The sequence below is a fragment of the Lonchura striata genome, chromosome 8 (genome assembly GCF_046129695.1).
Source record: "Lonchura striata isolate bLonStr1 chromosome 8, bLonStr1.mat, whole genome shotgun sequence".
NCBI lineage: Eukaryota > Metazoa > Chordata > Aves > Passeriformes > Estrildidae > Lonchura > Lonchura striata.
The window spans coordinates 7,678,370-7,701,863 of record NC_134610.1 but is presented as its reverse complement, the minus strand read 5'-3'; the positions used below and the strand labels follow the sequence as shown (position 1 = coordinate 7,701,863).

Sequence of the window (23,494 nt, the reverse complement as noted above, 5' to 3'; positions counted from 1 at the left end):
CGGGGACAAAGGTACTGATAAGAACTACTTTTATCAAAGCTCAAAGGGAGAGAGAAAGACATGGAGTCTAAACTCCTACCAACTACCTGTGATTCTGAGGCTAAAGCCCTTTAAGACAGGCTCATTTAATTACCATAAATCCAATTCTTCACAGCATAGCCTTACTTTACTTTGCATGGCATTGATTCATAATTCTTACAAGGTTAGAAGGAACAGAAAGGTCACTAGTACATAAGGCAGACAAATCACTATACTCACTATTCCTTGGCCTTTATTTTCTCTTCAAAATGAGGTTACTCTTACCAAAAAGGTCAAGGAAGCTTTTTTGGTGAAATATTATTTTAGAATAACTGATGTGGCCCTGCAGTCACAGCCACTGATGTAAGACGTTACAATCCACATGAACCAAAATTAATTTTCTGAAAGCAGGGAGAAAATGCATAATTTCAGCACATTAATTGAGACTGCTCAGAACATCAGACTGGCCCATCCTCATCCATCAACCTACCCTTACAAGTCACATTCATCCTGGGGACCACCATCAATGCACTAAAAACATCTGGTTTAAACAAAGAAACCAAGTCTGCAAGATTGGCCTTCAACCCTACCAGACCTGTTAAATCCAAACAGAGGAATCCAGCTATCACACTCATAAAATGCTTGTTTTCCTGTATACACACACCTCACATTCCTACAAAAATGTCTTACTAACACAGAAAATAACATCATAAAAAATCTACCACTACATCACTACAGAGAAAAGCATTTGTTAATTCCTTTTTATCTATTTTATAACAGAAATGGTAGAATATTGTTGACAATTTTTCAAAATATTTAAAAAATTCAGAAGTAAATGACATTCTGCAAAGGAAGTTAATGCTTCAAATGACTACCTACTCTTATTTCAACTAAAAGAACGTCTAACCCACAAATCAGCAGAAGTTCAACTCTTTTAAACAGTAACTTTGAACTACTAAGTAAAATTTTAACAGTTTACCTATAGAAGGTCTGAGGTGCCAATTGTTTCCTAAGTCTTATTAAAAATACACTAACCTGGATGAACAACATAAAGATTTAGGCACTATATTCCCCCCAAATTAATAAATTTTTACATGACCATGTAAGTTTGACCACCACCAATGCTCCTGTTTTTAAAAAACTGACGTTACTGTGGCATGATAAAGATTTGTACAGATTTTTGTCTTAAAAATTGTGATCTAACTTCATTTTGAAAATACAAATATAGCTGGTACATAGCCATGAAGTTAGCTACCCCAGGAAAGATGGGCAGTAATTTGACAGTAAGGAAAATTACTGCAGCTCTAGGTGTTCATTATTTAATAAAACATCATGCAATCATCCAAGTTTCTGCTTTAGCAACTTGATGTATTGGAACAGATATTCAACATTAACCAACCCTAGAGGTTGTTTTCTTCCAGTCAAGCAGGAACTCTGCCTTTTCCTGTATGCTGAAACACTACTAAATACTGGGAACAGATAAAGAAAAATTATAAACAATACTACACATGCCATCTAATACTTTGTATAATTTCTACTTTTTATATAAATGGACTCAGCTAAATGAAAATAAGTCAAACTTTTTGTACTGACTACTATAAAGAGTATATTCACTCTTACCAGCAAGCCAAAATGGAAATGTGCTACAGCAATTTCACTCATCACTTAGCATGGCCCTGGTAAGGTAAGTCACTGCAAGACAATTAGCCCTGCCAAACTCGGGGTTACAGAGAAGTTTTCAAGAGTTTTTGCACTACAAAATTAACCAAAACTGACACCCACAGCCCTGGGAATTATCTAATGTTTTTGAAGACTCCTTTCTATACTTCAGTGTGTGTAGGTGTACACTTCAGAGAACTCAGAGGACAAATAACTCTCTCTGAAGCTGTTGTGTAGCTTTGAGGCACACTTACCACAGGAATAACATGAGTGACACCATCTCCACTGTCTATAACTGTGCCAGTCAGCGTTCGCTCTCCTACTTGTCTTGATGTCCAAGATGCAGCTAAGGCAAGGACAGCCTTGGGAAAAAAAAAAACACACTAAAATCAAATATTGGCAAAACATCTGCCTGCAGACCTCGCTTTCCACCACTCCTCCCAAGGACAGACTGGCACCCCCATGGTAATTTACAGCACATAAACTGATTTAATAATATTATATATGTCTATACAACAGCTTCGAAAAAAGAGGCTGCAAAATGTAATTTTTGACACTTGCCTGAATTTTTTTTCAGCCATGCTCATAGTTTTTAATTACTTCATATTGAAAGGGATTCAGTTCTTGGATTAATAAAGTTATTATGATGTAGTGTGGTTTTTTTAATTACTTATGATGCAACAGATATCATACTCTACTGCTCAGAAGCCTGTAGAGGTAACAGAGGAACAGTATCCAGTAACCACCCACAGAATCAAAGCATGTCAAACATGCAGTGCTGGAACTGCCAACCAGAAGGACATAAACATATTCCAAACACCACTTACACAGTTTTTTCACTGTAAAATTAGTTTTAGCCCAAGAAAAAATACTGCAGTTGTGACTTTCAACAGTCCTCCCCTTACCTGAACAGCAATATATAGCCCTGGAACGTTGAAAGATTCAAACATGATTTCAGCAGTATATTCTCTATTTTCTGGAGTATTTAATGGAGGCTCAGTCTGTAAGACAAAAAAAAAAATCTTTTACTTACATTCAAACCAAACATTTGACATTAAAGAAAAGAACCACCAACTCCTCAGTTAAGATGAGTCATTCAACAACAATAGCACGTAAAAATAGTAACGGACAAAGGGTGATTTCAAAAATTTATGCAAATTACATTAAAAGAAAGAAAAACAAAGTGCAGCAAAAATTACATAAGTTACTACTAGAGAATTTATATCCAAGACCCCCTTTGTGGGTGGGTTAGCTCATTACAACTTTTGATTTTGATTTCACTTGAAAGAACCAAGGACTATCAAAAATATGTCAAAGGACGCAGTTTAGCACATGTAAAGAATGACATTTTTTAGATTTCTCAGTGAAAAGAGCTGTTTTCCTTCAGAAGCTCAGCTATAGGATTGTACTCCAGTGAGAGAAGCTGAACAACACAAAACATAATAGTGTGCTATAGCTTTCATTGAAATATCAAACATACTCAAGGCTCTACTCTGAAGGAGCATTTTGGATAGTGCTACAGAACACTTGAGAAAAGAAAACATCATTCTTCCATTGCAGCAACTGTGTAAAAGAGGAGGGAGTCAGATTCTTCACACAGGTGTTGGGACAAGGGGCTAGGGCCATAAAACTCCACTTGGGAAATCCTAAGTAGGTATTAGGAGGAAAAAAGATAACTTAAAGGGGGTCAAATTCTGAAAAGGGGCCCAGGATTGTAATGGCATTTTGATCCTTGGAGAAATTCACAGCTTGGCTGGACACAGCCTTGAGCAACTGGACCTAATTATTGCTTCAAGCAGATGAAAGCATTTAAACAGGTATGGCCAACACCTCTAATTCCAAACTTGGTCTATAAATATCACACTAAACCAAATTGTCTATTTCAATGACCCTAAATAAAATACTAAGGAACAGCAGATGCTTCAGAATAACATTGACCTTAATTGAGATCTAATCAGCCCAAATATGACAATCAACCCTTCCAGTTTCACAGAAAATAAAAGACAGAAATTTACTCTCTAGATACTTCACCCAGATGACAGTACTGTAAAAACAAAATAATTGCAATTATGTAAAGTCAAAATACAAGTATTGCTTTTATCTCAAACACATAAACTTGAGATTATTGAACTCAATGGAGAAAGAAAGTAAGAAAGTGATGAATCAGATAATTTGGAGGGAAATGAGAACAGAAAAATCTTTGCTGTTCATACACACTGACATTTTTAGAAAATTAAAGAACCTGGATGTCTTAAGGCAGGTTAAGAAAGCTCTAGGTAATTTATTTACTTCTGCTTTCAAAATACAAATATTTATATTTAAGAACTTACATAAATCAACACATTGGTATTCATCATACAGAACTTCTTAAGCAGGGCATATATTTACCTACCAAAAGAAAATAATGGTCCTCAGGTTCTGCCCTTAAATACTTAAAGATTACTTGCTCCATAAACCTCTCCATCAAGTCCCAGTCTTCAACTATACCATGGCGGATAGGCCACTGTTGGAGAAAAATATCAAATTATAATTGGAAACAAAAAGACAGAAAAACCAAAAAACCCCAAAACCAAACAAAAAAATATATATTTTCAACTGTATTAAAAGTATATGACCTACACAGGTAAGAAACCTCGATTTAGGTTTCCCCTATTCCTATGTGACACCTATTGAAAATTCTGATTCCAATCCTGAGTAGCAGAGACAACACATTGCATTTTTCTCAGAACAGCAGAATGGTGGCACAGGGATAAACCAAAAGCTCCCTCAGCCCAGTGTCCCACTCTAATGCTGCTGATAGAAGTTGCCAAGGAACAAGAGAATGTGGCAGTTAACACCCTCTCAGCCTCCTTTGACTTATGAAGAAATATATATATATGTAACACATATATTCACAGTGTTTTGCAAATTCCCACAGGCTCCCCAAGGTGAACAAAACTAATATCAAAGCTCATTTCCTATTTAAACAGAGTAAATAAATAAGATTTAAGTTATCCAAAAAGCATTCTTAAGGTTATATTTACTGTACACGTGATGCTTGCTAAACAGTATTGAAAAATTATTTTTAAAATTCTTAATACCTTGGTTGCATAAGTTGGTTTTTCTATTGCTTCATCCCCAATGAAGAAGTCTAAATCGTCCACACCTTTCAAAACCCTCCTTTGTGCTTGATCCACCACTTTTGCAGACTCTTTGATAGCAATACCTTCAACAGAGAACACAAATATTATTGCAGGTCATACATCCTTCACCAGAAAAAGAAAACCTACACTGGAAAAACAGACACACTGATCACAGTCATCCTTTGTTTCAATTGTAAAGGAAAGCTGTATAGAACACAGATAATTTGACTTCCAGTCATGGGTAAGGACTAAAAAGTAACACAGTAACAGACTTAAATACAAATTTAATTGTTAGACACCAACATACAATCAGAAAGATAAAATATACTCAAGAACACTAAAATAGGCTATCTCTACAGATCTCATTTTTTTCAACAAACATGCTAATTTTCTGAACACTCCAAAAATAACAATGATAAGTATTATTATTAGTGTTGTTGTTCTTTTAAAAACAATCACTCCCCAGTCATCAGGACTGCATCACCAGCAATACCTGCTGTATTTTTTCAAATCTTAGTAATTGCCTTTAAAGAGAATCCTTTACACAGATGAGGAAATTCACATATCCAAGCAACATTAAATCAGCCTCAGCTATCCTAAGGCTGTGCTCCAAAAGCTCTTTCAATGGCAGAGGTATTTTTCTAGTTCTCACCTTCAGCAAGAAGTTATGTTTGCTCACAACTAAGATTAAAAGAAGTTATGAAAACAGCTGCAGTCTCAAGCCCAGCAGCCAGGGCAGCACAGCTACAGGACCTGGAAATCAGCAGCTAAAGGGTAAAGCACCCTGAGCTCACAGATCCTCCTCATCCTCATCCTCCTCCCTTCCCTTCCCACACTCAGCAACCCAGGCAGAGCCAGAGGAACCAAGCTGAGTGTTGTGAAAGACAGGACAGGATGGAACAGAAGTCATTATTTTGAGCTCTTCAGGAAGAAAACTGAATCATACTGCAACTTCTGTAGCTGCTTACAGGGGAGCAGAGAGGAAGCAGAAGGCTGGGGGAAGCCAAACAGAAGGGGGGTAGATGGGAAGCAGAAGCTAAAATCACAGGGAAGGAAATGTTGCAAGGCAGGTGCTTGCTGCAAGTGAAGAGAGGAACCTTGACAAATATTTTCAGGTCATTGTAACAGTGCTCACACATCTGGGGAAATTATTCTGTCCAGATGTGTCTTATCCTCAAGAACTTCCAAATAAAATCCACCACTTGCCACAGGATTATACTAACTTTCAAACCCAACAGGTTGCACCCTGTTACAAGCCTAAAACAAGATGGGAGGTCTCAAATATTTTGCTGCCCTCAAGGCCAGCTTGTTCAGCCCTGCATTTGAAAGGCAGAAACTAGGAGCAAACAACCTGAAGCAAGAATCATATCCTGAAAATACAAACAAGAAAAGAAATCTTGCTGAAACCTCAGCTGCTGTGCCTGAGGATGGGCAGCACCCCAGCAATACTTGGAACAGTTGCCTTTGGTTTGCTTGGCACAAGAATTAAGAGCTTTTAGGGGAGGAAAAAGAAAATAACATCCTTCTATTGAATCAATTTTTGTGCTGACACTACTCAAGCCAGTTTTTTCTTTTAGAAGAAAAAGCCATCAGCTATCACAGATAAACTGAAATAATGAAAAATCAAGGGAACTACTGGGTAATGGAAAGAAGGTGACTCCCATTTTAACAAACAGTAGGAAAAACCTGCTTAAGTGAGTAAAAATCAAACAAAATTAATGATCTAAGATCTAAAAAGCAGCTAGGGAAGAAAGTAGTGAACCCAAGGCACATTAAAAAATTAGCCTAATATATTCTCATTTACTTCACTTTTCATGTAAGCATTTATCATCTCTACAGAAGCATATTCAGACCAAAATCAAGAACATCTCATAAGGAGATAAAAATTTGTTAAGAGCAGGAGTGAATAAGATAAGCTACACGTGAACAAGGCACAAGGAATGCTGCTCAGACCTGTTTAACAGCAAACTATTTTAGAGAATCAAACTGATAAAATGCCACTGCTGGAAGTGCAAGGAGAAATCAAACCATTTTTCCACAGGGAATAACATAAAGAAAATTACAGACACCAAAGTGCTTTTTTGTAACATTTTACTTTGAAACTAAGTACTGCTGTACTCTATTTTTGTTTCCTCTATTGTGGATTAACCCACTGCTATTTTATTTCATTCCAGGCAGAGGATTAACACAAACTCATGCCGTTACTGTAATTATCTAGTTTGGACTGCAGCACAAATGAGAAAAATGCCTTTTTTATTGAGAGAATTGCAGTCAAGGGTCATTTCAGCTGTAGAAGCATCTAGACTGAGCATCCTTTTTTCCATACACCACACTGCATCAAAAGGCTGTCAAAAAATCTCATTTCCCTTCCTTTTCTTCTACTTTAATAGCATCCCTGTTGGATAAATTTCTCTGCTTAATGATCTGACAGGTCATTTCATTCCCAGTGTTTAAAATATCAGATTTCTTCTTTTTTGGAACAAGAAAGTGATCTTCAAATTAAATAACCAAATCTAAAGATGCAGAAAAAGTATGTAAACACTATGTTTCTGAAATTAAATAACCACTTTCCCATTTATATTTTAACAAGTGCTACAAAGTTTAAAGAGCACTGTAAGCATTTTTAAATGTTTAGAAACATTAATATCTAATCTTAAAGTAGCTTTTGTGTGAAAAGCAAAACTGTGTTTTATGACACTGAAATCAACTTAATAAAGTTACTTTAAAAAACCAAACAATCTAAGAAATACCTATTAGAAGCCAAAATAGAAGATACAGAATGGATTCTCTGAATGCATCCTCCTGTTCTCATATAAGTCAATTAACCTTATCTTTCCATGATAATTACTTTTTGAAGCACATTTCCTTGAAAAATCAACACAGAGCCTGAACTTCCAAGTTTATTTCACAGTGACTGTGCTGAAGTAGTATTAGTTCCAGCTCTCTTCCTGTTGTATTTGCAAGGGAAACTGGGTGTGCTAATTATTCTTTTTCACCAGGATGTAATCCGTGATTACTTTGGCACAGAGGAACAATGAGGAACTGCCAAGTGGTGTAGGAGGTCAAAAGGTGAAGCATTTCCAAGGGAAGCTGAGTGAGTTCCACTCTCTGGAGTAGAACTCTATCTCTTCAAGTGGAAGAAACAGCTCAGGAGCCAGGGAGCAAATAAATAAGCTATTCTACGTGGGGGGAAAACTGACATGGTTTCTTGTTACATTTGCAAAATACAGTAAATTAACATAGCTGTAATACTGACAACTTCCAGGCAAGCAGAACGTTTTAAACCCTAGAGATATTAAATAATACAATTCTAATTTTTTTCCAGTTATAATCAACTCAACGTTTTACAAGATAAATCATTAAACAGAAAAAAACTACTAAAAGGTAAATATAGCCATGCTATTGGATTTTTACATTATTTCAATGTCCAAAAAATTAGCTTCAACTATTTATTAGTATCCTTTTATAAAGAATGTATCTTTCTAAACTGAGTATCCATAGCAAAACAGAAAAGCCACATTATTACTCTGTGTCATCACTCAGGGGTCAAGTCATCCTCTTTTAATGTTGGGGTTTTTTATTGCCATGTTACAGACAGTCCAAGAGTGACTTTAGCATACACAAGTAACAAATACTTACATGAAGGGATAATGAACTGGGGTTCAGTATTACCCGCATATCCGAGCTTTGTATACCTGTTGAGGCAAAAAAGATTTGGTTGCAATATTTAACACCATAAATAACCAAGGTAACTCATTTCTTAATGAGCAGACCCCTCTTCCCATATCAGAAGGACACCACACTGAATTTTCTATAAAAATAAACAAAAACAACTAAGGCAAAGTAAGAACTTCTCTCTTTTAAAGTAAAAAACAATGACCCCAGCCACAGATTGCACAGTAATGCAAGCAAGCATTACTGCTAACTTCTACTTCATAACATTTTACTAAGGAACACAAAATATGTAATTCAATCTATCAATGTTCAGGAGTAGAATTTTTGTTCCTCCCTGCTCAGCAGCTAGCATCTCTATAGAAATATTTTCATACAGCTAATGCTAGTGATAAAAGTGGTTTTGTAATTCCACTATAGGAGGGAAAGCTGCCCTGCCCAAGGACTGCCAGCTGGGCATGAGGCAGGGCTGATCATCCTCATGTCACAAGCAGCTGATTATGCCAAATCCTAGCAAAAGCCATTCCATTTCACAAATGGGAAACACTGTCAAAATGTGTCCAATAAGAGTAAAGAAAGCAAGGGAAAATTAACTACATGCCATTAACTACATGCCTTCAATTCAGTCTCCAGAAAATGCTATGGATATATACATTATCTTCATTACCCAGTCTCCAGAATGCGCTATGGATATACACATTATCTTCACTATCATGATGCAAGAAAACTGAAGAAATTAGCAAACTGTTCATGAACAATAACGTCAAAACTCAGGATACCAAAACCAGCTGCTAGAAATGTTGTCACTAAAGCAGCAGAGGCAAATTCTAAACCATGCAGACCAAAATGCACAGCTCTAGCTCAAGAGTTAGAGCTTACCCACATGTTTTTAACAAACACAGACGTGACAAAGTTCTTGTTTTATTTTAGTGCAGCTGCACTGAATTAGCACCACCAGCAAAGGCATGAAGGCTGTAGTAGCACCTCTCGAGCTTTCAGCACTCTGCTGTAAAGCTGGAAGATCTTAGGAGGTGTAAGGCAGCAGGAGCTCTCCCAAACCATAAATTCATGGCAGTAGCCCAGGCAGGAGGAGGCCGGGCTGCCCAGGCTGGGAGGAGCGCCGCTGCCACGCCTCTCACAGCAGCGAGCAGTGACACCCGCACCATTTCCATCCCTGACGCTAATTGCACCCACCAGAGCCGGCCAAGAGGGCAGATGCTCAGAGGCAAGGTGGGTTTCTCTCCGAATGACAAAGTGGTTAGCACAGGACCTCGTCTAACACCACAGGTGCTTTGCAGGAGATGTATTTTCAAAGCTGGAAACCCGATCTTGTGTAACAGTCGTGAGTAACCACGCAGAGAAACTTGATTTCACACCAATCATCAGGAATGTTTCTTGATAAAGAAAACGCCGCAGGCAGAAGATGACAAGTAATGAAAAAGAAAGTAAATATCAGAAAGAACTTCACAACTTATGAAGACATTAGGCACCGTATGTGCCTCACCTCAGGACACGCAATTTGGATTTTGCTCATTGAAGTTTGATATTCTTCTTTAAGATCAACGTCCCAAAAGAAATACCAAGAATTCCACAAACTGGTGCTTCTTTAACCTAATCATGCAGAGTACAACTGCTCACTACATTTACAGTGTTTTAAGAGGCTTTTAGTGCCACAATTACTAAGTAAACCAGCAAATACTGATTCACTCCCTCTACCTTCCCCTGCAAACCAAAACTGTGGAATGCAGATTTTAAAGCTAAATCTACACAAGAACTTTGGAGTCTGAATGCTACATAAACCTACAACTAGATTAAAAGTGTTTTTTAACAGTTAAAAAAGTTAAAACTGTGTGATTATTAAACTCAGTATTTCAAAGAAAGCAAAAGCTGAACTATTGCAGCTTAGTTGTTTGTGTGTGGAAGTCTGCCCAGCACACACACAGCCAGCAAGACTGAAAGAAAAATAAGCTCATGAAAGATGCATTTTACATAAAAAGAGCGTATTCAGACATAAAATCAGCATACATAAAAATACTATGGCCTACTCAGCAAGAAGCGTACTGACTTAGGGAAAAAAAAAAGTACTGCATTTTTAGGCTTCCAAGAAAAGGGGAAAAGAACCTGCATGACATCTCTGAACATTAGAGCCTTGTACCAGCAAGTCTCCAGTACAGTGTCCTACACAACACTTCACATCTCTCATGTACAAGACTTCCTTTCACCCCTGGAACTCCAGCATTGCTGGCACATGGGCCAGGGATGGACCCCTGCTCTTCTGGGAGGCTCAGGCTCACAGCACAGCCAGGGACCATGGCACAGAACATTATAAACATTAAATCTGATTTTCATAATTAATGCCTACAGAGGTACTCTTGAGTTGAAATGGAGTCTAAAAGTGTGATAGATGAAGCTAAAAAGCTAAGGTAAAACTGAATGAAAGTCGATAAAAAATTTAAATAATAAATGCACAATCTAGTCACCATGGGATTCTTTACAAATTAACTTTTGCAGATACAAGGCTTTATTCAGACTGATCTGATCTATCACTGTCACTTGAAGTAAATATTTAAATCACATGGAAAGAAGGATACTATAGGCAATCCAGATTCCACAAGTATACAGTTTCCATAAGGAATTCTTACATAGCAACGTGTGTCTGACTAATCAATGATTCACAGGGGAACAAGGCACACCCCAGTTTCTCCAGGGCAGAAATTACTGCTGCTACAGAAAAAGAATCCTGATAGTAGAGGTAACATAAGGCAGTACCTACACTGGATTTTCCATAAATCAGCCCTGGTCTTGTTACCCAGAACTAAAGAATGGCAGAAGGGACTTGCATGGAGACAGGCAGGCACACCCCATTAATGAGACATTCACTCAGCTTCCCACATGGAATTTGGGGCATTCAGCAGTAAGAGCACAAGGCACTGCACGCTGGAGTGTAATGGTATAAGCTGATTTCTATCAAAATCTGTAACACAGAACTGATTTACAAAATCCCAAAGGTGAAAGCCTTGATTGTTTGGGTGTTTCCCTCTATTTCTGTGTTCAGCCCCCTGAAATGTTTCTGCAGGCCTATTAACTCATATTTCAAAAAAAAAAAAAAAAAAAAAAAAAAAAACCTCTAAGAAACAATCAGGAAAAAATCTGTTGGATAACCATGGCCTTTAGTTCAGAAAATCAGCTACAGAGTATCTAAAAGCAGTGCACATTCTCCATACATGTGCATGTCTGTATATGAAGAACCATATACACCCCCACACACTCTCTCTCTCAGCATATATATATATATATATATATATAGTGCTGATACTCCCCAGTGACTTAAGGCAGTACCACTTTCTAGTCAACAAAGATATGTGACAAATAAAACATTACATTTTTGTAATGGACATTCATAGCACAACCAGGTTTGGGAGAGCAACTAATGAAGGCTCCCTCTGAGTAAATCATGACCCTCAAACTCACATCCTGAAACTGCACAGCAGCTCTGCACTCTCTCCCAGAAGCTCTCTGGAAGGACAGCCAAAGGGCTTCCCACAATGTTCTCAGCAGCACTAATGGGATTTCTTACATGTGCTCTCTCACCTAGAATAGATGTTTCTGAGGCTATGACACAAAAGCAATGCCACTGGGAGGTTACTTGTGCATTAGTCACACAATTTTAAAGCCAAAAGGAAACAGTGCTGAGGGTAAGAACTTGTAACAAGGATGTCATTACCAGAACCTCCATCTACAAACCACACACTATGACCAAGTGCCTTTGCTCCACTGCTTTCCTACCCACAACATGTGCTGTTCTCCCGAGTTACACACCCTAGTTCAAGCACAACTGCAATTCCAGCAAAGTGAGGAATAGGGGGACAACTGCTTCGTGGGCAGTGCAGTTGTCAAGCTGCTCCTGAAGTACCACAGAGCTGGGGGGGTCCAACAAAAATTGTGAGTGCCATTTCTCTGACAGCTCCACACAAAGACAGGAGTTAACCGAGCACAAGCAGACAAGAGCACATGAGGACAAGCATCACCTGATCTCCAACTCTTAGAGCAAATCTGGGTTGCAGCCTATTCCTCAGCTGCTCCTAATGACTTGGGCTAAAAGAAACGTCATATATTTAATGCACACACAAACAGAAGTAAGATGTGCCTGCCATGCTGGTCCCACTGGAAAGATATAAAGCAACTTGAAAAACAAAAAAAAAAAAAAAAAAAAAAAATTTCTGTCAGAAAAGTAAAGCAAGTGGGAGTAAAAAACCAAAAACTGAAGGAAATCAAAATGTGCTCTGGTTTACCTTCAAGGTGCATCACTAGAAAAACAAGTGCATTTTGTTCAGAGGGTTATTTTTTTCTTTTCTTGTTGTTCAAACTGCTCTCTTCATGATGGTTCTGAATTACTGCTCACCATCTGAGCCACAGTTCTTCTGTGCAAGTTCTCACTCCAAATACAACACATCCTATGCCTGCATCTCACCCTACAGATACAATGGGCTTCCCAGGCACCATAGCCTGGACAGCACACGTGTGTAACTTCTAAAATTCTGTGTTGGTGTGTATCACAGCCCATGCATCAAGCCCAGCAAGGTTTCCCTACCTAAACACACCTCAACTACTATGCAGAACACATCCAAGTGATGATGCTCCAAGCAAGTCTAACATCCAGTGGCTACATTAGGCTTTACACAGTTAAATGCATTTATTCTTAAATGTAAGCTGATACTGCCTTTTACTGGCTCAGGCAGCAGGAGATCCCTGCTCCATATCCCCTTCCATGCAAATGGGTCTGGAGCCAATCTCCCATTTCCCTCGAGAGCCTCTTCTCATGTGTTTATGAATTCTCCAGAGCAGGAATATTTTACATTTCTTTACTGAAACCAAGTGGAAAAAGGACTCCAGGAAACAATGGCCAAAGACAGAAAGCAACATGATTGCAACACTCATCATTCAACACACATTCATTGCTGGCTTAATTACCTTAACTTAAAAAATTGTAATTAAGTACAGTACAGAAAAGCTCAGACTGTGGAGATTCTAAGGAGACCATGCCTGTGGTAATATATTCAAAAGGGCATGAAATAAATCTCATGGCAAAAACTGCAAGTTTTTAAACAGAATGGAAAGGGATTCTGCTCTTCAATACCAGCTCCTTCTTGCATAGGGTCTGTCCATCAAAGATTTTATCAAAAAGTCTTTATCCTTTCTTGCTTTAACTGGATAAATTCTACATAGACAGGAATTAAAAGATAGATAACATGTTTTTACTGCCTGATGTCTTCTGATAACAGCTGCTTTAAAAAGAAATTGAACATTTCTCAAACATCAATGAATTCCTAGCCTTCATATATGAGCCTCTTGTGACTGAAAAGCCTGAACAAGCCCTTATGTGTTTATTTGTTGCTTTTCTTCTATCATCCTTCTTGTACCAGGATTGTTCTCCCATCCAGATGGGACTGAAACGCCAAGGAAGTATTTACTTTTCAAATCATGTAAAGAGAAATAAGAAAATCCCAGTGAGAGAGGAAAGATGTCTTGCCCCATTAAAAAGGTCCCAGCTCTAGCATCAAGTGCAAACTGGTTAAGCAGTAGCAGAAGTCCCTGAAGGACTGATTACATTAGGAAAATGGGACTTGTATTAATAAATTAGTTTACTATCTCTTTTGCAATGTCCTTGATAAAACTTAAGACAGCAAGATTTTGGAATTAGCCAGGTTTTTTGTATTTTACATCTTTAGCTAATATAGTTTACCTTTCACACATTACTAGTTTGCATTTTTAAAGAGCACCTGCTTCTGTCAAATTTCAAAACATTTTTGATCAACAAGTGTTTTAAGTAATCAATAGTGGATAACAAAGAATTTGCCCTATAAATGGAAAAAACCTACAAGATTAGAAGCACTCAGGCAAAGAGAACCTTAAATTGTAGATACCTCTAGGTAGCAGAGGTGTTACAAATCTCACAGTTTACAAGCTTGACCTTGGAATTAACTGTACTACTGTGTGTTTGAAACTATTATTTTACAGTATTTCCCCCCTAAAATATCAGCCCCCTCAAGCAAGAGCCTTCACCTTGGCAACAAATACTTCTGTGCCACATACTGAAACTATCACAGTAAAACAAACAATAAGAAGATTGCTGAGCAATTTACTAAATTAGCTTAAAAGCAGCTTGAAAGAAAAGTGCTTCTAGCAAAGGTTTATTTCCTAAATAGATAAAAACCACCTTCAAAAAAGGCTGATTTATCTTTAAAGGCATCTCTATTTTTGTATAGAAATTTATCCAGTGCTACTTTTTATCAACAGCTACCTCTACAGCTCACAGCACAGACAACTGTAGTCCTTGCTAGTAAAATCCAGCTAAAACAGGGAGTGAAAACCACAGACACAGCTGCACAGAGCCAGACCAGAATGACCAAGAGGCACATGGGGGCACAGCACTCAGAATAAATCACACATGCACTGTAATACAGGTCTCCAGGTGACATTTTTAATATCAGTCTGGAGAACAGAGGAAGCTACAGCATTGTGCTGCTTCTAACTTTACTAACATTTGGATCGAGTAGAAGAGCAACAACTTTCAATTTTGCTTTCTGTTTACTACCACCAAATCTCTGAAAATCAACCAACCAAAACCAAACAATATTGGTAAGCTGACTCTGGAAAAGTTCTCCTCAAAGTAAAGAGGAAGATAAGATACATTTATGTCAAAAAAAACTGGCTTATAATTGAGCCACAAAAAGTGGACTTAAAACCAGCCCATACTTAAGTGTTTTCAACTAACAAAATCCCAACTCTGGCATCCAGATGATACTACTACATAAACTTGTAGTCTTTGTCAATTCAATTTGTATTTGTAAACCCATTTCTAATATTTAATGCTGGCACATACTTTAACACAAAAGTTAAAGCTTTTCTCTGACAGCATTTTCCTCAAAATAAGAAGAACAAATGGCTTTGGATATTATCTTTGTATAATGAGAGTAGAGTAGTTTGTGTTGGCAAAGGCAAAATGCTCCCTCTCTACTCACTACTTCCTTTGAGACTTCCAGACTAATTCATTTTAACAAGTGTCTTAACAGTGCCTCTGTGTTACACCACACCCACACAGCACTCACCTATACTGATAGGCTTTTTAATAAATTTGTATTTCATTTTTCCAGGCTTTCTGAGCACTTTTCACAGCCTGCCTACTCCATGCAGTATTTCCAAATACTGAGGAAAGAATGCCCAAAAGTTTGGCAGTCTTACATGAATAATTGCTTAACAGTGTAAGTTATTTAGTATGAGGGGGAGATTTATTTGGCAACTTTCTACATCATTTACCCAAAATAAGCTGAACATCAGGAGTTGGACCCAATTACCCTTGTGGGTCTTTTCCAACTCAGAGTATTCTATGACTGCACAGACATTTGTCAGGAAGGGAAGAAACCAAGAAAATAAATGAATTGTACATATTTTTCAACAGATAAAGCAAGGAAGGATAAATTGAATGAACACATAAATAACTTGCAAGTAAACAAAATCCTACACTTGATGAAATTAAACAGGTGAAATCTAAATCTTACGATGCAGAAAAAGCCTGAATTGACTTGCAAGTTTCTTCAAGCAAATGTAATAAGGAGCTAAAACTGTAAAGCTGTCCAACATTAAAAAAAAAAGGAAACAAAAGAAAGAAGTTGAGCTTTTGTGCTTGCTTGCTATTTGCACAGGTTCAGCACTTGAGAGCTCCAGCTTTGATCCAAGAGCTGTGGCCCCAATCCCATCAACCTGAGCAGGGGGAGGATGAGCCTGAATGGCCTGGGAGAGCAGGGATGGAGGCAGGAGCACCCAGCAAGCACCAAGGGATTGTCTCAGCACTCCCATGACCACTTCAGCCTTTCAGCAGGTAACCAAATGTTTTCCATCAAGAGCAGGCTTGCACTACAGCACCAATTACATATTTATCATGTTACACCACACTTCTAATAAAAGATTGTTTTGATCAGAAACAGTTGGCTCGTAGAACAAAACTCAGCTGTGGACAAAAACATACCAGTAAATCTTGTTTAATATAAAAAGCAGGTCTCATTTAACAGGATCATAGAGATTCTGAAGTCTGACAGTAAAAATGCAAGCAGTTGTATTGTGAAAGCTCCTGCAGATGATAAACGATGTTCGATATCTAAGGCAAGTCATGACAAAAAAAAATACTAATACTGAAAACCTAGATAAGAAATATGGTGATAAGAATTACAATCCGGATTCATCCATTGATAGCATTTATTTATCAAAATAAACTATCAACCTCCTGTCTGCATCTTGCACTCTACAGCCTGAGCATGCCAAAACACATCCTGTGCACAGCTGCAAACATTTGCACTGACCACAAGAGAATAATAAAGAGAAAAAGGAAATCCCAGAAAAATTAAAACCGTACATTTATCTAGAGTTCTTCCGTCTAGTCTTAAAAATGCAATCCCACGATCAGAGTAAAAATAAAAAAATATGAATCATATTATACCCTACATTAAATCAGTGGATAACATGATTATTTGTTTCAATTTTAGATGTAACTAAATAAACAAAACCCCAGCAATACATCACTAGTAGCCCTTGGAAAGGATTGATGCTTCATTTTGATGGTTAAAGTAATCCTGCTAAGGGCACTGACAAGTTTGCAATCCAATTGGTATTCTGAAGCATCTGGCCAGGGATGATTTCTGTTAAGACTGGTACACCTAAATTTATTTCAGTTCAGTGACCAAATCAAAAAACTAAAGATTAAAGCAATAGAGATTCCTTTTCTTATATAGAGCAAAAAAAACCTTGGAATTTCCTTGAGGACAAACCCACGTATGCCTTTGAAATTAACCTTGTCTCCCCTAAAGTCTTGTAATTTTGCACTAGCATTCATTTAAAGTTTTTTTTAAAAAGTTCATTTGAAATTGTTATAACCTTTCAGCATGTCCCAAAGAAAGTCTTCAATGATGAAACTAAATGTTGAGACATTGTGTTGAAATTTTCCAATTGCATGAACTAACAGACCTACTGCAAAGTTTCTTACATGTGCCTATGAACCAATACAACACATGGATTGCTACTCTAAACTGGTTCGATATTCCTGAACTCATAAAAACTGTATTTTCTATCATTTTAGACAAATAAATGTCTCTAGGAGTCATGCAATCAGCACACTTGCTGGGCAGAAAGTCCAAGCCAGGTACTAAACACACCAAGGAACACGAATGGAACCTGCCCATCCCAGGTACACCTCACACCCTGCCCCAAGCAGGAGCCCTGCAGTTCATACAAGGAGGTTCATTAATCTTTAACTTTACAGATCCAGCTCAGGATTAAGTGGGTTTGTCCTCTGCCCTGAAATGCCACTGCCCCTTTCCTCTGTATCAAGCACAAGTGAGACACAGGAAAAGAGGAGCAGAAACAGAAGGACTGGAAGGTGTTGTGCATCTTGAATGGCTTCTGGAATGCACTAAATAAAACAAGATATAAAATTATTCCTATCACAGAATTACCCAAAAAAAAAAAAAAAGCATGAGTCAATAGAAATATATGTACTCCTTCCTGAACTCCTATTATTCCTAATTATATTGCATACTCTGAGCACTTAGTGTTGCAACATGGACTGTAATGTATTAGAATCATCCAAAAGAACACCACAGGTCATCATCAGCCTTCAAAGTCTCCCTGAAAATGTTTTTTAAATGTATTAAATTAATTCTAAACCTAGTACAATTCCTTTTTCCACGTGAAGGATGAGACATTTTCCCCTCCCTCCCTAACCACACTTCAGCCACTGGCAAGCAAAAGATACTCTTAAAACGCTGGAAGAGGATTTTTTCCAAATGCCATCAAGGAAATATTTTTTCCATGCTTTCCATATTGAAAAACTACTTCTGGGATGACAAAACGCAGAGAAAATTCAGCCCAAAAAAGAAATTTTTCATGAAGACTTGAGACCACAGAAGATCATGACAAGATGTCCAGTTAAAGTAAAAACTGCAAAAATACGGTACTGAAATCTTTATACTAGACAGAAGTTAGGCTTTGAAAAACCTGTAGAAATAACCCATGTCTGGAACATTAGGAAAGAAAAATAATTTCAAGGCACAATATAAGATACTAAAAAAGTTCAAGAGCTCATAAAACAGCCTGTTACTTCCCCCTACCTTGACTTTATAGCACTGCATTTCTCACCTCACAGATTTTGCTGTCTATTGAAGATTATTGCTCTTCATGGATCTTGTACTAATTTACACTCTCAGGTCAAAACCCAGAAGGAAACAGAATGACATAATCCTGTCACACCTTATCACATCAGAAGACACTGAACCCATAAACACTTTGCTCTCCTTAAGAGCCATAGAGGTGTTGCATGAAGATTAACTAGAGCAGTAGGGTTTGTAGAGAATTTCCCCAAAGCAAAGCTCACTCCAGCCAGCTTCTGCTTCTCTGAGATTCTGTGTGCCCAAATTTACTCTTTCTCCATTCACAGCACTGGTTAGAGAGACCAAACAGCCAAGAAACCCTCAGAGATGTATGTGACTCATTCCAAAGAACAGCTTGCAACTCCCCATCAAGAAACCCTGGAAATCCTGAGCAGCTTCAATCCTCCTGGCTCTCAGCTCAGAGGGAACCCAGACTACCAGGAGGTATCCAAGAAACCCTGAATTCCCATCAAGAATAGGAACTCTTTCTCCAGTCAACCTTAAAACCTTTAATTCATCCCTAGTATGCAAGAAAGAAATTTAAAAAACGCATCACCTTCTGCAAACTATGCATAGGAAATACAGAAGGGGCCTAGCTTGGCATAGGAGGAGGAAGAAAACAAGACCCATGACAACAGGTTGGGTTTTTTCCACACAATCATATAACCAATTTACTCAAGAGAAAGGTTACCAACAGATATGACCCTCCCAACAAAAGACTCTTGGTATATTGGAGAAGCTGGTCACCACTGACACTCAAGTATCAACTGGATCCACCTGAAAAATGGCACACAAACCTGCAGGAAAAGTTCAGGTATACAAAATACAAATAATATTCTGTAATTGTGCTATAATTAAGTTCTCATTTTGGAAGCGCAGTAGTTGCATAGCCACTTACTGCAGCTCAGCTGAAGAGCCATTAATTTGAACACTTGCAATTATCTGCCATCCCAAATGAGCTAATTCAGTGTTATACAAGTCACAGTGAAGGAAAAAAGTGCATTCACACAGAAAGACACAGTTAAAATCTACTTGTCAACCTAATCAAACTAAATTCCAAAGTGGCGTAGGAAGAGCTTTTAATCATGACTTGCAGGCAGTGCTGTGCTCGCCTGTAGAAGAGGCAGCAAGAACAATTCAAGTACCCAAAAGGCACAGAGCAAAAGACTGCAGCCTACTGTGATTAAAAAATGACTAAGAGCCTTTTCCTTTCTTTGGTACATTGCTCACATACTTTATGGGAAGAACTCCATCTCATTTTTCTATTTTTAATTTTTGTGTTTAAAATGCATGTAATTCTTAGATACACCAAGTATGAAGTAAGTCTCATTCACAGCATAACTACTGACTTCAGGAAAATTAAAAATTTTCCACTTTTTGAAGGATATAAATAGAAAAGCACATAGGTGTTACTTCATAGCTCATTGTTCACGGACCTGGTGCCTATCTTTTGTGGAAAGAGAGAGAGAAGGGCTCTCAGCAGCCAAGTGAAGTCAAGCCCACTACTAACATGGACAAAGACTTCCTGGTAATAAGGTCCACAGTGTTGTTCTACAGATTACCTAACAAAACAATATTTTTAAAACTAAACTAGACAAGACTATCAGTTATAGAAATAAAATACTGGGTTTAACAGTTATGTTAAACTAACCGGGCTCTTCAGATTTTTCATATCACGTACAAATACTGTACAATTACAAGGACAGTGCTTCAGACAAGCAGCTTCTAAAAGCACAAGTATTTACTTGCTCTTACTAGATATCAATTACCTTATTTTCTAGGTATCAAGTTTGCTTAAGCAAAGAATGCAAATTTCAGGGTACAAACGTAACACTGGAAGAATTTCAGCTGCATCTGATTGCCACGTCACTGATTAAACCCATATCCCAGCTCCAAATGTATGACATGTACTTAGATGACCCCTAAAAAGTTTGACAGAGTTGTTAAAACCTCAAGAAACAATCATCATGTTATCTCCCCAATCTCCTCTGTGTTTTTTGTCTTTATGCTTTGAAATGAGTCCTTATCATTTGTATAATCTGTGCAGGCTGATGCTGAAAAGCACAATTCTGCTGCCTTTCTCATCCCGCAAAAATGAACACACACATTTAAAAGAAGAACCACCCAAACTTAACACTCAGATAAACTGAACTGTGGCTACAAGCACAAGACACAGGAAGACACTCTTCAATACCACTTCTACACCTGCCCTTTTGCTGATTGAGGTCAATTCTCCTGAGATTACAAACTATCAACCCTTCCCTCTAAAAAAAGCCTACTTATTGGAAAACCAGTGCACATTTAAAGCCTGTTCTAAGCACGGCAACTCCTTTTACCCTGTTTCAGCTGTATTTTCAAAACCACTTTTCCTCTTTTTGAGAGCTATATTTAATTTGTCTGCTTTCTGTCATTTTGGCACACAGGACAGAAGACTGAAACCTCAGCTGATCTGCACTGACCACAGGGCTGACAGAGTTTGTGTTCTCACACAAAAAGTGAGATGGACTGGGAGGGCTACACCAAATGAAAAATAAAAGCCAAGAGTGTGATCATGCTATCATAACCCACCTGTTTCTTATTAATCTCAACTATTTTTCCTTTGTAAATTCACCACTTTATATTTTTGTCTACTGAAATTATTGAATTCAAACCACCCCAACACTCTGCAATCTTTATAGTGCTACAAATCTTTGCCCCACTTTCTTGAAGCAGAATTTTATGGAAGAACAGCCTTGGATGAGGAAATGCATCTGAAATGAAAAGCCTGGAGATTAAAATAGGCCGGACTGTATTAAAAAAAATACAGCGCATAGTAAGACAGCACCTCAGAGCATTTTTAAAGATTTGTAGGGAAATAAACAAATTAAACAAGAGCAAGACTTGGCTAATATAATATTCAAGAACATTACAGAGTACACCATCTGAAGAGAAGTTGATTAATGGTGTACTTGCACACACATTCACTTTAACACTCATGTCCCTTGGTACACCTCTTACATCAACAAGACAAAGTTATATCTTACACAGCTCTGTGCTTGCACGCTGCTCCTGTGTGGCACTGCTGAAAGCTTTAAGCTAATTTCTAATCCAGTGGTCACAACCTGCACTTTACAAACCTATAAAGACATAATTATTGCCTTTAATGGGACTACCAGTGATATACAAACATGTGGGATGGGAAAAAGCCTCTGGTGGCATGTGGAAGAGTAGTTAGGGATCTTTTGCTTTGAAAGACAAACAGCACATATACACATGTTAAACTCACATATACTTCTACTACACTCAGTTACATACCCTCATTCCCACTGTGCTAACTTTCAACCATCCCACAGAATTCAAGGCTTTAATTCTGCTTTCACTATAGGAATGACTTCTTCATACAGCTGTTAGACGTGTAGGCATCAGACACACACATACATACACCTGCTCTTCCTGAAGACCAATTTATTAACATCCTACACCAAACAGATTCTCTTGAGGGGATGATGAGCACATGCTTTCAGAAATAAGCAGCTGGGTTGCAGAAGAACACACCCTTTCAAGAAAGCATGATAAATATCTGCATCTACAGAGCGCTCAATTAAAATTTTCTTTATTTTTAGCAAGAGGGATGAAAAGTGAAACAAAAGTAAATAACGAGTTAAAGCAGCAGCATGCCACCAGTGGTAGCGAAAAGAGCTTTGAAAACACAGCAGTGCTTGCCCTTCCAATGAAAAACTGCGGCCTGACAGGGACGTTTCCTCTTTCCGAGGGCGCAGCCCGCGGGTCACAGCGCGGTCCGCACTTCCGAGCGCGCCGCTGGAGCGGCCCCGCGGAGCCCGCCCGGCCCGGCGGAGCCCGCCCGGCCCGGCGGAGCCCGCCCGGCCCCGGAGCCCGCCCGGCCCCGGAGCCCGCCCGGCCCCGGAGCCGCGCACAAGCCAGCCCGGAGCCCCGGGGCCTCCTCCCGCACCGCTCCTGCTCCTAAGGATCGCTGGCACCGCGTTCCCTCCACCGCCTGGCAGCTGCTGAACGAAAAGAAGCGTTTCCAAAGCGGATTTGGTTCAGGTTTGACACTGAAAACTGCCTTATAAGGTATAAAAGCCCGAAAGCAGGAAGAGGCTTTGACAAAACTAAGGAAGTTCCTCTGCGCCTGCTCGATGGAAGGGGAGGGGTTTTTTTTCTTCCACAGAGAGAAGTAACACAGAATAAATGACATTATCCGCACATTAAAACAAAAAATGAATACACACGACTCCCCCAGACGGCGCCGGGCAGAGCGGCGATTCCCCCGAGCCGGGGCATCCCAGGGGCTCCGGGCGGCCCCGGGAGCCGCCCGCCGCCCCCGGCCCGGCAGCCGCACAAGGTCCCGCACCCGGTCGGGACCGATGGGGGCGGCCCCGGCGCCCCGAGAGCAGCGAGGGGGCCGCGCCGGGACAAGGCTCCCGCAGGGCGGAGAGCGAAGGGCGGAGAAGGGAAAGCGGCTGGATGCTCCCCCCGGCCGGCCCGGCCCGGGCCGCTCCATCCCTCCCAGCACCGGCCCCGCGGCGGCTCGGGCGCGGCTGCCCGGCCCGGCAGCACGACCCCCGCCGCCATCTGCAGCAGCATCGGCGGCGGAACCCGCCCGGCCCCGCCCCGGGCGGCCCCGAGCTGTCAGCGGCCGTGTCTCACCCCGTGCCGCAGTCCACCACGCAGGCCGGGAGCCGCCCTGCCATGCTGGTCGGTAGCGGCGGTGCTAGGGACGGCGGGCAGCCCTGCGCTCCGGCGGGGCTCGGCGGGCTGCGCTCGGCGGCACCGAGGGACTTCCGCAGGGCGGGCGCTGCCTCCGCCCCCGCCCGCTCGCTCGCG

At 39.5% G+C, this 23,494-nt stretch overlaps 1 protein-coding gene across 2 annotated transcripts in view; it reads right to left on the bottom strand.

Moving 5' to 3' along the window:
* ACTR3 (actin related protein 3) overlaps window positions 1-23,494 on the bottom strand; it is a 28,921-nt gene extending 5,427 nt beyond the window's left edge. Inside the window, exons 1-7 of one of the 2 annotated variants that reach the window (XM_077784922.1) lie at window positions 17,783-17,927; window positions 17,697-17,715; window positions 8,439-8,494; window positions 4,758-4,882; window positions 4,070-4,180; window positions 2,583-2,678; window positions 1,932-2,039 (exon numbers count right to left, since the gene is read on the bottom strand). In XM_077784922.1, the coding sequence (XP_077641048.1) occupies window positions 1,932-2,039; window positions 2,583-2,678; window positions 4,070-4,180; window positions 4,758-4,882; window positions 8,439-8,494; window positions 17,697-17,715; window positions 17,783-17,912 (645 nt within the window). In that variant the 5' untranslated portion in view covers window positions 17,913-17,927. Of the gene's footprint in view, window positions 1-1,931; window positions 2,040-2,582; window positions 2,679-4,069; window positions 4,181-4,757; window positions 4,883-8,438; window positions 8,495-17,696; window positions 17,716-17,782; window positions 17,928-23,317 lie in introns of those variants that run through there. The other variant, XM_021548646.2, reaches the window with a different exon arrangement.